This window comes from Poeciliopsis prolifica, unplaced genomic scaffold, assembly GCF_027474105.1.
Source record: "Poeciliopsis prolifica strain line A6 unplaced genomic scaffold, Auburn_PproV2 SCAFFOLD005, whole genome shotgun sequence".
Taxonomy (NCBI): Eukaryota; Metazoa; Chordata; class Actinopteri; order Cyprinodontiformes; family Poeciliidae; genus Poeciliopsis; species Poeciliopsis prolifica.
Genome location: NW_026562380.1, coordinates 6760001 through 6776591, shown reverse-complemented (window position 1 = coordinate 6776591; position 16591 = coordinate 6760001). Strand labels below are relative to the sequence as shown.

Below are 16591 nucleotides of genomic sequence, written 5' to 3'. Positions count from 1 at the left end.
CTAGATTTGAAAGAAGCTGGAAAACTCTCTTCTGCCTCACCAATTGGTACTATTTAACTGCAGTTTATTAGCACTGGACCACACCTCATCATAGCCAATCACAAAGCAAGCCTCTGTTGATAAGGTACTTCATCCATGACGCCGCTCGTCACCTGAACTTCACTCCACCCCAAGACCGCTTCACTCCATCCCAAGAGGAATGATTATGTTGTTTTGGGTTAATGATTAGCTTCCTGTGAATGCTGGTATCCTCACTTATATGATATAAATTCTAGTGTTCTCACTTATATGATATAAATTCTAGTGTTCTCAATGTAAACAACTTATATAGTTGGGTCAACAACTATAACCCAATTTGAGCGCTTATAATGGACCAGAGAGGTGTACATTCAGGGATGTTATAGTCTTAATGTTATTTATTATTATAAATAGCATTAATCAGCTACACTTAAAACATAATACTATGCAAAATTAGCCCTTTGTGAAGCAATATTGCACACTAATATTTGATATTCAATGTATTATGGCGCTCTAGCTTCAAATTATAATCAGAGCTAAATCTACATTTAGGTTTATGTCTTGTATTAAAGACATTCTCATGTCCTTTAGACTGTTTTTAATAGACCACACTAGTGCATCATCGGAATAAAATGCATAAAAGACTTTTTATCTTTACCCTACGGATATTATTACTTGTGTCATTACTTATGATTCAGGGAGAAAAGATTTACTATGGAGCTACAAAATCTGAAGCCTGGTTTGTTAGTATGAACAGTAGGAGCATATGTGTTTCTGGCAGTCAAAAAGGTTGCACCCAGTTGATGTCATGGCTCTGACATAGTGATTTGGTAAACAGAGGCCACCGCCTGTGATACTATACGTCTGTTCCACATAAGTAACAATAGTTATTGTAATGGTTGACTGTCTAAATGCTTAATAAATTAGAATGATCTATAATAATGCTTCTTGTAAATTTATCTACAATTGTCAAATACAGACTTCCCGCACTAGTGTGGTTAACTCTGACATTCCTCTGACTCTCAGTCAGAAGGAAACAAGTAAACACTTGGAGATTAGCAAAGATGAACAAGCTGCAATGTGTTGCTCATTTTTAAAATTCATAGCAAACAAAAAAGAACATACATCAGCAGTGACGCTTAGCATGTTTCTGATCTTCATTTAGATATAAGAAACAGAAACAAAATACTTAAATTCTTCCTTTCTTATAAAATCCTTGCCTGTGGGTTTCAGCTCCCTTAATGAAAGCTGCATGGTGTTTCCTGCAGCCAGCTGTAATTACGCCGTCACGTTAGAGATGCAAAGAACAGCGCCGCTGGTGTCATGGGACAAATGGGACCCTGTGCTTGACTGAAACAGTCGTAGCTTCCCGTCCAAGGTTCCTGTTAACAACTAGAATAGTGACAGAAAGGAAGAGAGAGAAAGAATGACATCAGTGTCAGCTTTTACTTAATTTTCTGGATTAACTTTCTTGACAAGCATGCCATTCGAGACACTTCTTTTCAACCTACTGATAAAAGGACTTACAAACAGCCATGATTTTCTTGTTCCACTGTGCTTAGGACCAAAGATACCTTTCCCATAGAAATGATTGATTTTCCATTTGTGTCGTTTGTCATTAAAAAAAATGGTAATCCAAATTCTGATGTATGATGTTTAAAACACTGAAGCTGCAGTAAGCTACAATCAATCTCCACTCTGGCTCTAGTCAATACTTAAGAGCCACACATAAAGGCAATCACTTTTTGATTCTAGAGAAGTGCACTTCATTCATAAGTTTTCTGTGAGCCAAAAGACCAAGTAGTGGTAATGAAGCATTGCTGCAACACTTTCAATGCCAAACAGCATCAATGCCAATAAGGATGGCCACATGATGTCACAGTGTAGTGCTAGTGTACTAGTTTGTTGGTTGATATGCCAGCTGAAACTACTGTGCAGAACTATGTCAGATCCAGGCCTTACCATAGGGGGAAAAATGTGCTGAGTTTGAGATCCCAGCATTTATCAAATTATATCATAATTTGGAGTACTAAGTCATGCAGGAACCAGAAGAGTACTTATTTTTTTAATCTATCTAAAAGTTATTACCAGCGTTTGCATAATAGCACATTTGCTGGCTGTGAAAATAACCATCATTACGGTGCTACAGTTGGATCGTGAGAAAATGACATTTCTCTGGAAAATTGTAATTGTTAGTTTTGGCCAATTTATGCTCAAGTTCCAAATCTCTGAGAAATAAAAACGGTTCATAACCTCTCTAACAATAAATACAACCATGCTTCCTCGCCTTTTCTCTCCATATTTGCTTTTTCTTCTATTTGTCTGTCACCAAGTTTCTCCACAACCTATTGACTGCTCTTTGGCAGAGCTGACAGGTACGTAACTCTCACAATCCCAGAATGTATTCTAGTGTAATGTTTGTGGGCATTCCCTATAGGAAACTTGCAATTTAAATACAACAAAGTTACTCGCAAGCATATTAATTTGTCCTAACTTTCCATATGTTACAAGCACAAATTTGAACATATTTTATTGGGATTTTATGTAACAGAGCAACACATATTTGTAAATATAAGATGCTTGGATATTGTTGCATACCCTATTACCCTAATAAAACTTCTACAAGTCACTATTTTTAGACTGCAGTGGTTAAAAGAGTTGAAGTTGGGAAATGGGCAAAATTTTACGTCAATGTCTAAAAGCAAATTTTAACTCTGTTTCACATCATTTAAATCAAGTATAGTTGTTCAACTTTATTGCGCTCTAGTACAAAAATAACTGCAATTCGTTGAAAATAATAAACTGTTTCTTTAGGGATTCTTGTTTAATTTTCACTGACTGTATTAAAATCCTTTATGGTAATTTCTTTGGAGGTGCTGGCTGGTTGTAAAACTTGTATCTTTCAGAGAAATCTAACAGGAACAGAAGAAAACTACTTGGTAAAAACAAGACATTTGGCCCAGCTGTCCTCCAACATTGTTTTCCGTGTACACTACAGCATTTTTATGCTGGATAAATCTGTTACCAGCAGGCAGATGACTGTACTGGAAAGGGGAGTCACAAATGCTTTGGTCCGAGGATGACTCAAGCATCATAAAATGGAGAGAAGTTTATCTGCCTTTGAAGGGTGAAGGTTTCAGTCTACTTTGAATACACAAATAATTTCTAAGTGTACTTCACGGCCAAAGAAGAGCATGTTTCTTCTAAACTTAGCCAGATAAAAACGAGAACATCATGTCTGTATATGGGAATCTGTTAAATGATGCAGCAGCTCACTTTACAGTGTCTTTAACCTTTAAGGAGTTGCCTTTTAGTCATCTTACTCAGCGAACTTAATTAACAGTTGAGGTCTTTCCTCCCACACTGCAAGAGCAGCTATTTAAAACTTAACAGGGTCAGAGATCAAATCTAAAAGACACTGTAACCTCTTAAATGAAATGGAAAAAGAACTTCAATTTCTCTTATGCCAAAATGGAAAATTGAAACTAAATAACTGTTTTTGCTTAAAAAAAAAAAAAAAAGCAATAGACTTTTTTTGGTTCCAGCAAATGTCTTCAACCCGACACATAAATCGTAAACCGGGAATTTGGGTGACCCCCGGGGCAAAACGTCAGAGCTTATTGCAAGATGATTTACTGTAGAAATACATGGTGAGGTCAGGGAGCACCAGTTCAAATGAGTTATCGAGTTTTCTTAAATGCTGCACTTCGAAGAAAAGCAGCCCTCATAGGTTGGGTTTCTGTTTAATGACTTGATTGGCACCGTCAAATGTCCTGATGTAAGTCAATTCAACTCTTACACAAGCAGAGCATAAATTGTTTTTCGAAACTATTTGCCCTTTAATAATCTGGAAAACCTTTATTCACATAAAAATAGAAAAAATAAGTCTCTGAAACATCTTGCGATTTTTGTTGATTTATTGTATTTTTCCAGATCAAAGTTAAACTCAAAACCTTTGAGGAATGCTAAGTGAAATCAGATTGTGGACTTGCAGGAGACGCACAGCTTGTTACATAATCTAAGTTACAGTCGGTCATGATGGCTCAATACCATAGAGCACATATCCATAGTTCAAAGCAAGAATAAATATGACACTTAAAAATGCAGCACAGTTTAGATTTTCAATGGATACTTTTCTTAAATATTGGAATCCTTGAGAAAACGTGTCAGCTTGTTGAAAATTTACGACTGTGATAATATGATTAGAACAGATTTTTCCTTTTACATGTTTTTATAGTTGTGTAGCACAACACCCACTAATAGCAATATAAAAGAATATTCTGTAATAAAAATCCCAATGAAGAAGAAAGATGGATTTGGTACATGGAAAAGTAGAGGGGCAGCCACAATGCCAAGCTTTCACTATACCAACAAAGCAATAAAACTAATATGTAGAAACATGATCATAGATATATTTTTGGGCTTAAGAGACACTGAACATAGGGGAATGAAAAAAATATTCCTTACTTTGTGTGCTCCAGCACTGTGAAATCTTATACAAGGAGAATAACTGCAAATGGGGAGCTGCATGATACGTTGGCAGAAGGAAGCCGGTTAGTTTGGCACAGGTTTTTCTTACTGTGTGATATATTTTGCAATTCAAAAAATGTATTCAAATAATATGGCAATGTTGTTTCAGTACTTTTTGTACACTGCTTGCAAGTTAGTGCAGAAGGTGCTGAAATTGTTTATGGTGTGCTGGTGTGGGAGACCTTTTCATACTTAAAATATTTTAAAACCAAATTCAATTCCAATACTGACACTAGTATTACAACATTTTCCTGGGTCGACTTTGAAATCAAAGTAACCTAATTTCTGAACACTACTGACCACTTTCATTGTTGATTAATTCAGTTGCAAAGCATTTCTTTCATAAATAATTGCAGTATCACACAGAATGCAACATGAAAGAAAACAAGGTGATCTCTTTAAGTTTCAATCAATAACCCAATAAACTTTACATAATCCAAAGAAAAAATGTGGCAAAAAAACTCTACTGTTTTATATTTAATTGCAGATACTATACACCAATAAGGTTATGAAGCAGAAGCACTGTGAAAACACAGAAATAAAAATAAAATGAAATTATAATAACGCTTCCATTGACCACAGTTATAAGAAGATTTTTCATGGTTTTTGAAGTAATGAGGTGGGAAATATGAATGGAAAATGATTAGAGAAAAATGCATTACTATCTGCCTGTGTCAAACATCAAAAGCTTCTCACAGCAGCAAATATGGAAAACACCTGGTCCTGAAATGTGGCTAAACAGCAAGATGAGCACAGGTTCGGAAAACATTTTAGCCAACAGTTTAAATTTAGCAACCTAGCATCTGAATCCTTTTTGCAGGTCATCTTTTAGTCCAACTGTTACAACATGTAATTTGCTAAATATGCCTTAGAACTTAACTGGCCCTGTGTTCTCTGATCAGATGAGACTAAGATTCAGCATCACAAGGTGAGTCTGGCATAAGTAAACCTTGCGCACATTAAAGAAAGAATAAAGAGAACAGAGTGCTTGCTCTCCATTTGTGGATTTGGCAATCAGCAGCAATAAATGTTAACATTTATACACTTTAAATAATATATTGTGGCAGACGTTGTACATATTTTTCCCCAAATGGCACAAACTTGCATTTGCATTTGATTGCGATCACAACCTTCTTCTGGAAGAACAAAGAAAGATGTCAAGCATCTGCATAAAAAAAGCCCTCAGTCAAGGTTTAACTTAATGTGGCAATATTTGAAAAAAAAAAAAAAAAAACAATAAAATTGTGTCTGCTTTTAATTCGTGTCTTATCAAATATAATAGAACATTCAGAAGAGCTGAAGTGGAACAAGTTTTCTCTGACCGATTATGTGTGGCTTTAAACTGTGCAGATCATTGTAGCCGATTAATGGCTGTGGGCCAACGTTTCCATTTTCAAACTAGAAAATCTGAAAATATCACTGATGTGATGAAAAGTTTTCTCCAAATGGAGTTTCACAGATGGATGTGAAGATTTAAAACATGTGCTGTGGGTCGAACGGGCGGTCAACTAGTCTCAGGAGTCATCATGTGGAAATTGTGATTTTGGTGCGTATTTAAAAATGGTTCAGGTGCAAATTCCCTTTCTCTGATGCATTACAAACAACTCTGTAAATCATTTTATAAAGAAATTAGTGTACTATTACATATATATATATATATATATATATATATATATATATATATATATATTATATATATATATATATATATATATATATATATATATATGTATGCTTGTGTGTTGTTTTTTGCTATGTGGAGCCAATTAGATTTAAATGATAAACTATAGCTTGCCTGTTACACATTCAAATTTAAACAAATATTGAAGGGAAATTAAAAATAAATAAATAAATCATTGTTAATGTCATCAATGTCAGAGTTCTAAAAGTTTTCTGTCTTAACTGCATAACAATAAAATAGAGTAAAAAAACATAAATGTAGAAATCCTCCAAAAAGACTAGAGACTTTGAACATTCTTCTTTTTTTTTTTTTTTTGCAAAATATCTCAAGCTCAATCAGACTGACTGGAGATTCTCAGCAAATATCAATTTTCAAGTTTCATCAACAATTAAAAACTGTGTTTTGGCCTGGCCTTTGACTGGGCCAATCTAACACCTGCATATGCCTTGCTCTAAATCATTCCAGTGTAGCTGTGTTTAGTTTCTCCTGTCCCAGTCTCATGTCTTTTGCTGGATTTAATATGTTTCTTTTTTCTTTTCTAGATTGTTGGTATTTAGTACCATCCATCTTCGTATCAACTGTAATCAGCTTTCCTGTGCTTGCTAAAGAAAAGTATTCCAAAAGCATGACTCTACCATCATGTTTTATATTAGGAATATGTGCTAAGAGTACAATATCACAAAAGATTTAGTACAATCTGACTTTTTAATGAAAAAGATGATAGAAATGTGTAAAAGCTTACTGATACCTCTGGTGTTGCAGGGTTAAAAGCCACACTGAGGACTGTGTCTGAATGTCTCTGGAGTTTGTAGAGATAGGTGCTGGCACGAATATCGTACAGATATGCCTGAAATGACACATCAACCAAAACATTAGCTATTACCATCCATTTAAGCCCAGATGCAGGAGAATGTTGAAACATGGAAAGAAAGCCACAGTACCAGTCAGAAGATTGTGCACCATCATTATGGACACGAACGTCATAACTTCTCACCTTTCAATGATTTATCTGAAACATTTTTAGGATGCTGAATAATAACACACAACTTCAGAAATATTCAAAACTAAGAATTTGGATCAAGTTTGAATTTATTCAGTTTTTTTTTTTTTACAGTATTGTAATCATACAGACTCAATAGTAAACACATACTCACTAATATTTGGTTAAATGTCCCTTAAAAGGTTTTGGAAAATGATGGCCAGCTGTTTGATGATTTTTGTTGGCATATTTATTGGTCACGATGGTTAGGAAGAACTCATAACCCATCAGTGATGTTCTTAATTTGGAAATCTATATGTTACCTATGTATTGTATAGTTTGTAAAAATGTTAAAAAGTCTGTAGTTCGTAAAAATGTAATTATCCTCCTGGAGGATTTCAAATCAAGATTTTGGGAAGTATAAAACAATCTAGTGAGTCCTCCAAGAGTGTTCCTGTCCTTTTTGACCATGATTGCTTTTTGAGATATTATGACAAGTATAAATGTACATGGCTTATAGATGTCTCAGGGTAGCCACAAATAAATACCCTGCAGCACACTACAAATACTCTCCCAGTTTCCAGGAAACGTTGGAAATGTCCCATCTCAACACAGATACTCTAAATGTCCATGCTGTGCTGAATGCCCATAATTGATAACATCAACCAGAATGGATAGATTATTTCAATGCTTTCCACAAATACATATAATAGAAGAGAGATAGCTAAAGAAAGAGGAGTCTGTCTATTCTGAAAAAGACTTCAAAGTAAGGGTAAGACACTGTCTGAAAAAGCAATTAAACAGCCCTACAAATATATGAGTGCACGGTTTGATTTACTTTGGGACAAATCTTGACTACAAATGAAAAATGTGCAGCATAAATGATCATGAGCCTAAATGGACATAAAAGTGATAATGATACAGTCTGGATACGACTAACTTGGTGGAAAATAAAAAGCTTTTCCATCCAGACAGGAAACTTAAAAGTCTGTTATGGGGAAAATAGAGTAATGGAGTTCAGACCTCCAAAATAACAAAATTGGACAGTAATGTTAAAGGTAGAAAAGAAGATCAGGAGATCAGGAGAAAAGAAGGTCAACTTCTTTTCATTAAAGCTTTGCTCATTAAACTAGTTTCACTGCAATAATTTAAAGTAAGTAGAGAGCTTAAAATGTATCTAGGTATCATGATGAGACATGAGATGATATCCTGGCTGTCTCATAAGGTGGTTTGGGAAGCAAGTATCATGGCACATCAAAGCAGCATAACCACCCACTCTGAAAAATCATGCAAAACTAAGCAATCTATGACCGATGTTATAACTACAGCTCCACAAGTTGCTTTCACACCATTGTGATATATTCTTTTGGATGCTGTTGTTAAGCCTTAGTTCAACATTTAACATGATAATTGCACTCTTGTGGTTAGGACGAAGATTATTCAATTTAAGTTTGTTTATTTGTATAGCACCAATTCCCAACAAATGTCTCGGGGTACTTTACAATTCCAATTAACCCGGGCTATGAAACAACAGAATAAGTTCAGTTGATTATCCAAGTTAGTTAAAAAAGTTCTCTAACGGAAACCAGCAGGCTGCATTGAGTCATTGACTTGCATCATTCACTCTTCCTGAGCATAATGACAAAAGACAATTGCTTGCATTGTTTCGCTGACTTTATAGCAATCCCTCATACTAAGCATGGATGTAGTAACAGTGAAGAGACAAAACTCCCCTTAAACAGAAAAAATCTTCTAGCGGTACAAGTGGCCAACTGCAATGACAGACTCGGGAATGAGATGCACACACACAAACACACACACACACAATAAAACTGATGAAGGAGTATTTCTACTCTCCCTTTGTGGAAACTAATACTGGGGTCCTGTGAGGTTGGGTGATGAGTTTCACTTTACACACATGGCTCCAACCAACTCAAAGCACATACACTATCATGAAATGTGTCGGCGACCCTAATCTGGTTGGCCAATGAAAAATTAACATGAATCTGCTTACAAAGATGGCCTAGAAGGCTTCTCTAGAAGGAGATGTTGAGATAATGTTTAACATTTCCAAAACTACAAAAATAATTATATATGTCAGGAGACAAAAAGAACACCCGTTCACTGTAAATCAGAGGGGATTAAGTCAACAGAATGGCCTCCTTTAACCTTTTGGGTAAACCATGCAATATATAACATGTATTACAAATATCACTGCTTTGATAAATAAGACACAAAAGTGAGTATAAATCTTTCAAATCTTGAAAAATATGGAGTTAGCATGGGAGCTGTTTCTTTATATTTTTAGGTTCTCATTTCAAAGTTTTCTTACCAGTAGAATGTTGGTTTGGTTTTGGAGTTGTATGGTAGCTGACAAAAACACCAAGGGCACAGGTCTCAAACTCCATTCCTCAAGGGCCACTGTCTTGCAACTTTCAGACGTCTCTCTGCTTTAGCACACCTAGCTCCAATATTAGCTCATTAGCTGACCTATGTTATATTGACTGCATGTCAATGAGCCTTTTAAGTAATTGAATTCCAGTGTGTGGGACAAGGGACTCCTCTTAATGTTGCAATACTTTGATTCTTAAGGACTGAGTACAAGTGGCCATTTGCCAAAACGAATGTTAAGATGTTTTGAAGTTTAAAATTGATGCACAACTTACAAGTCAACTAATTAAATTCAAGTTCTTACCAGTTTACAGAATTGTGATTAGGCTTTTTGGGAACAATTAAACTCCTCTTTTCTTCTGCATAAACGTTTGTAAGAGGAATAAACTCTTGGAGCGCATAAGTCAAGATCCTGATATTCTAAATCAAAAAGAAGTTCAGGACTCAAAATAATTCTAGTCTGGTAAAAGAAAACAAACTGCAAGTACAGGTCTATATCAAAAATTCCACATATAAAAAGACTATTTAGATTCTAACGCACAAATTCATTGTGCTTCACAGCTTATTTTGCTAATACACAAAATGCACTGTATGCAGCATATTTTGAGTATTAGCAAAATACGTGGTAAAGCTCAATGAATTTCTCAGTACAATATAAATTAAAATTGTCTTACTTTTTGTGGTTTGTTCTGTTAACAGTTTGAATTGTATTATTTTCAGCTAATAATGCTCTCTTCAGAAAACTAGTTCCAGTGCCAATAAAAAGCATTCTTTGTGTTAGAACTGTTACCCATTTAATGCCAAACAGAAACCTGATTATATATATATATATATATATATATATATATATATATATATATATATATATATATATATACCGGTAATGACAATCAAAAATATGAAACACAAAATAAGTGATTGCATAAATATTCCTACCAGACTGTATCTCTGGTGGCACAAAAATGGATCAATGGTTGTTAATACTCTGTAGAACCATGTTCTAAGAAATAAAGAAGCACTTCTTGATTAACCCAATGATGACCCATTTGAGAAAAACACAGTGAAGTTCTCAGGGTATTTGAAAGAGAGGTAAACACCCAGGATTACAGTTCCTCCACCTTATACAACATGAGGTGTTTTTTTTCTACATACTCAATCATACTAAATCATACTAAATCAAATTTACATGTTTGTTGCATAAACATAACTCACACATTTATCCTCAGAGCCAGAGGCAATGAACCGGCCGCATGGTGAGATGGCTGAGGAACATGCATGGGAGAGATTCACATGGCTCTCATAACGACGCACGCATCTGTAGTAGAGATACACACAGTAATACAACGTTTACATTTAAGGTGAAGTGAGTCATAACTTGAATAATCAATAAACCCATTCCACAAAATGTGGAGGATTAATATATTTTTCACTTATCATTTTTTACAGTGGACATATTAAAAATCTTCACTTGAGTGGAAAGACTCAGGCTGATATGAAAAAGAAACACGTTTTATTAACTTCACCTAAAAACCACTGGTGCACAAAAGAAGATCAGAAGTCAGAAACTACACACTTTGGAGACATCTTAATCTGCTAAACACAAAGAGTTTAGAATGACTCAGATCTAGATGCAGAAAACAGGGAAAAGACAACTATGAATGGGTCCCTAGTGTAACTTTTGGGCTATTTAATTTGGTCTGCAGCAGCATGTAATGTCTTTACCATGCCATAATACCATCAACAGCTGGCTAACCTAGAAATCCTACACGGGATGGCATGTTTGCAGGACTGTGGTTGAAAAGGATTTCGCAAAAGCATGTATTTGAGATTCACATGTTTGTGTCATTAAGTTGGACTGAAAGGTTATGTTCAGTTGTGACCATTAAGAAATTGGATATGTGCAGTAGCAGCCAGGTATGGAAATCGACTTTATGTGGGATGAAGACAAAGCTTTGTCAGAACACTGATTTCAGGTAAGAAATCAGTGTTTTGATTTTATATATTCTCAGTAAGTGGCTTTATTTAGCAGGATGTTTCCAAATTATGGTGAACATGTCTTTGGAATTTAAGCACAAAGTACAGTAAGTTTCTATGTAAATCTTTATGTTTTCTAATATCAAGTATGTTAAGCAATGTACAAAAGAAAAAAAAGGTTTGTAGCTATCAACCTAAATAGTCCAATAAATAAGATAATGACAAAAAATTTAGTAGAAATTGTATCTTTAATGAGGGCAAAATCCAATCACCAAGACAGTTAATTTAATACGTTAATATTTGTGCGTAAATAAATTTCATTTTGTTAAAGTACAAACAAAATTGCTTAATGTTCAAAGTTTTGTGTATTCACATGTCAAGAGCCACATATACAACAAACATTTTGAAGTACCCCAAATTTTTTAAAGAACTTCAATGGCACTATCAAAACATTTAAAGATCATTTTATTTCTAGGTCAGAATGTGGCTAGAATGGTTCAGGAGGAAAAGTGGTGATGTGAGTTCCACAAAGCCACATTCTCTGTGTTGTGTGAGTGATGACTATATGGAAGTTTTCTGATTATTAACACAGGCCACTATAGTGGCCTATTAACTATAGTGGCCTATTAATTAATAGGCCACTATAGTGGCCTATTAACACAGGCCACTATAGTGGCCTGTGTTAATAAACTCACCTGAGTTCATAGTGTCAGTCATTGATGTAATAAACAAATGCATATGAAGACTGCTTTCTGGTCCATTAATTGATGTTAAACTATGTATACTTTGTTCGGAATGATTTTGTGAATGTATTTTCATGACCCATTTACAGAGTAATATAAATTTTATTAATTTTTCATATTTCCTTTTTTGGATTTGAATTTTATTGGTTGCAGTGGCCATTATTTGATAGTCCATTGACAGGAAAGTGTGTGTTGAGAGACAGGGAAGACATGTGGCAAAGAGCAACAGGTCGTGACTCGAACCTGTGATGGCCGCGTAATAAATATGAAGCCTCCATACATGGGTTGTGCGCTTTAGTTCTGCAACACTACCATGTCCCTATTAGACAATTTTTTTTCATAGTGAGAATACGTACAAACATATCCAACTATTATCAGTTATTAGTCATTTTATTAAGAATCTGACTAATTTAAAACTTGTTTTATGCTTGTGCAGATGTTGGAGTTTGTGCAGCAAACACGTCAGCTGTAACTAAGAAGCTACTATGTTCTCTAAAAGTTATGCAAAAAGCCTTAAATATATAAATATAAAAAAAACAATAAAAGATTGAAAAATTAAAACATGATCCAACAAACAAAAAGAATAACAAAAAAAATTATACATACATAATATAATAATTATAATAATCATCTGCATAGAAATTCTTGACAAAGTGGTTGTAAAAAGTAGGAGTTGACTTAGAAACAAAGTGAAATATTTGTCAGGCAGTAGGTTCTGACAGAGTCTGGGATGAGGAATTTGATATGAGAGGAGCCTCAGACTTGAAAGAATGCAAAACTTAATAATGTCTTCTTTGAGGCCAAAAAGAACATTAGGAGATCCAAAAAGGTGTAGATAATTCATCTGCCTTACAAGGACATCTGTGAATCAAAGTCAGTTAAATGTCTCCTCGGGCATTAAATTTGGAAATTAAACACTTGCTAATCACATAAAGAATGCTTGTGTTATAAAAATCATTATGCAGTTGAAAAGGAAGGTTATTTTTTTATCAAGAGAATAACAAACAGGGGAGAAGTTGGTCAAACTAATGCTCAGTTCTTGACTAAACATTCATCTAATAAAGATTATATTAAACAAAGTTTTGACAGGTATCCTAAATACTACTATCAGCTTTGTTTAAAATGTCATGGAAAGGTTTATATTGCTGTACACACCAGTCAAACTGATTTTTTGTTCTAAATTAGGTTTCCTTCTTGAAAAGCATAAACAGAAACACAGTAGAATACAAACAACAAAAATTGTAGCAAAGTTTTAGTTGATTTTGTTTTACATAAAGTTGTCTTTCAGAAAACATATTTATACAAACCTCATTGTGCGAAGGTCCCACAGCTTCACACCATCTGTGACTGCACTGGTCAGGAATAGGTTGTATGACTCTGGAGCTTGTGAGGTGAATGTAGATCCCTTTAAAATATACAAAACAACAACAACAAAAAAAAGAATAAAATATGTTCAATAAAATAACTTTTTTAGTAAAAGAACAAACAAACAAAACTTCTACATCCATATTAAATGTTTAAATAGAACATAATGTTTTGGATTATTGCACAAATGTCAGAGAGCAAAGAGTAACTTTCAAATGGTGACTTTATTAAAGGGGAAAAATTACCCAAACCAGCTTAATTTTGTGTGAAAGAGAAAATAACTCTTGAACCTAATACTTAGTTGTGCTACTATTGGTAACAATAACTGCCAATAGAGCATTTTTTTAAATAAAAAATGCTGCAACCCAATCTGGATCTGAGTATGCTTGAAGCAACAAGCAGACTTGCGTCCCACAAGCAAAGGGTTATTGTTGGATGATATGTAGTGATGAGGTGTTTTATGTTAAATTGAGCTGGGTCAATGTGGGCTTTGTATGTAATGAATAGGATTTTTAACTGAATTCTGAGATTAACATGTAGCAGGTGGAAAAAAGCCAACACAGGAGAAATTTCCTACGAGTATGCCCCACAGCACACTGGTTTTACACACATCTATTGAGTGACGTATGTCTTTTTTCCAACTAGAAAGAAACTTCTTGGTTGAATGAAAATAATTTTAGACTTAAATATGACAGGATGAATGATTTGGGGCTTTACTTCATGTGCAGAATAAAAAGTAGTGAAAGCTAAATTTGTGTGAAATATGTTCAGCATAATTTACCAAACTTTAGGTATACCACAGAAATAGGCTCCAACAAAAATGTAGTTTCCACTCCTTATCTACAAATAAATTACATTCATGACTTCCAAACCAAGTTATCAGATGATAAAGTTAAACATGTGAGCAAGGGAGAGAGAGAGAGAGTGCAGCTGTGGGGGTGTTCTTTGTTTAGTTTTCCATTAAGAGTGTGAGAACAGGAGTTCAAGACGGCCTTTCCAGTTTTCCGAGAAGTCCTCTGGTCTGATGAGTTCCAGGTGAATTTTGCAGAAATGTGACGGAAATTTCAGTTTCTGATGTCTGGACCGCCCGGGGACGACAAAGAAAAAGTGGAGGGAGATATGATGCTATGTGTGCAGTGTCCAGCCAGTTGCAATCCCTCTGATCCATGGCTACTAACCCCAAACCATCCAAAGGCCCCCAGGCTCTAGTCAAAAGAAGTCCTCATTGATGCAATAGCCAAGCTGAAACAACAAATTAGACCCTTCCCATAGATTATTACACACAAAAGATGTGATGACAAAGAACATGCACATCTGGGCCAAAGAAATATTGTCAGCTGTGCAAGAGTGAACTGAAGCTGAATGGGTTAATCCATGCCAATAGTGCGAGTGTACACAGCTAATCCAGACTGTCCAGAACATCAAGCAAGTCGGGAAAAATACACAAAAGTTACTTCAATCAAGGTTCACTGAGCACAGTGTCTGTCACAAACAAGTTACATAAAAATCTTGAACTTTAGCTTTTTTTAGCTTTTTATAAAGAAATATGTTGGAATATTGTTTGCAAGCACTATTATATTTATATATTACATTGCTAAATTAATACCTCTTAAAGCTACAGTAGGCAACTTTTAAAACAGTCACTATGTTGTGACAGTATAATATGAGACAGATAATCTGTGAAAAAATCTCTGAGTCCTACTGTCATCTCCAGAAATGCACCTCTCTCAGTCTGAAACAACCAATCAGGAGGAAAGTCTTAGTGATGTCAGTCATGCTCATGTACACTCTGCTTAAGATTCCCAGTATGCTGCAGGTGTGCTCGCCTATCATGTTTGAAAAGCCCAATAAAAATCTAGCCCAAAATCCAATTAAAAATCTGGTGCAAGAGTTGAAAATGGTTGTTCATAAATATTCACCATCCAATCTGAAATCGTCTGCCACTCCACAATGCAGTCTTTAGATAAGACTAGATCCAGCAAAAGATAGTTCTATAACAAATTAAGTCAGCATGCTACACTGTTTGGAATTTTATTTGCAAGCACTGAAATGTATACAGACACAAGGGAAAGCAAATGGATATGCGCAAAATCTGCTTGTTAAACTGGGTCCACATAAGTCTTAGACAGTCAGGAGGGAGTAAGGACATATAATGGAACAACCTCGTGAAACGGCTTTTCTCCAAAGCATCAACTCTAGCCTGTCTGTCCTCCTGCTGTCACAGATGAAAGTATTAATCTTGAAAGATCCGTAACTTACATTCAAGGTGAATTATACTCATGAATTTGCATCATGTCATGGAAACTTTTAGTTAACCACAGGATTTTTTAATGATGACCTTTTGTTTTCATACCACAAACTAACACTTTTATTTCCTCAAAGATAATCTGTACCTTACGTAACACACATAAAAAAGTAGTCATTGATGTCTTATGTAACCCTGTGACATCTGCCAAATAACCGACCCTTCAGGAGTAAGATGGAAGATAGGGCTCACACTGCTTATAGATGCCAAATCAAGCAAATTCTTTGCTCTGTGGGTTTGGTCCACAAATAATTTAGTCTGTGGGTAAAATGAGAACGTGTCTCAGTCTCAATCCATTCGCAAAGTATTTAGGTTTTCTATAAGATTTAATAAAACTATGAATTTGAAACCCCATACAAAGTACATGCAAAAGAAAATATCAAAAAGCTTACAGCATGGATGGGTGTCTTTATATATGTATGTTAACTAAAATGTACGGTGATTAATAAAAAATATATATTTTATTAGCACTATTAAAAAAATGGCAAAAAAGTGTACAAACTCCTGTTAGACAACATTCAGCATGTCAAATCATAGTTAATGTGGCATTTATCCTGTCAAAGTCAACAAACCCCCAAAAAATGTGTTTTAAAGAAAGAATAAGA

General features: G+C 34.9%; 1 protein-coding gene across 1 annotated transcript in view; it reads right to left on the bottom strand.

Annotated features, from left to right (window-relative positions):
* Positions 1-380: 380 nt before the first annotated feature.
* Positions 381-16591, bottom strand: part of wdr27 (WD repeat domain 27) — a 34353-nt gene continuing 18142 nt past the window's right edge. Inside the window, exons 21-24 of the mRNA XM_055029164.1 lie at positions 13624-13721; positions 10812-10914; positions 6978-7076; positions 381-1410 (exon numbers count right to left, since the gene is read on the bottom strand). Of these exons, the coding sequence (XP_054885139.1) occupies positions 1297-1410; positions 6978-7076; positions 10812-10914; positions 13624-13721 (414 nt within the window). The 3' untranslated portion in view covers positions 381-1296. The remainder of the gene's footprint in view (positions 1411-6977; positions 7077-10811; positions 10915-13623; positions 13722-16591) is intronic.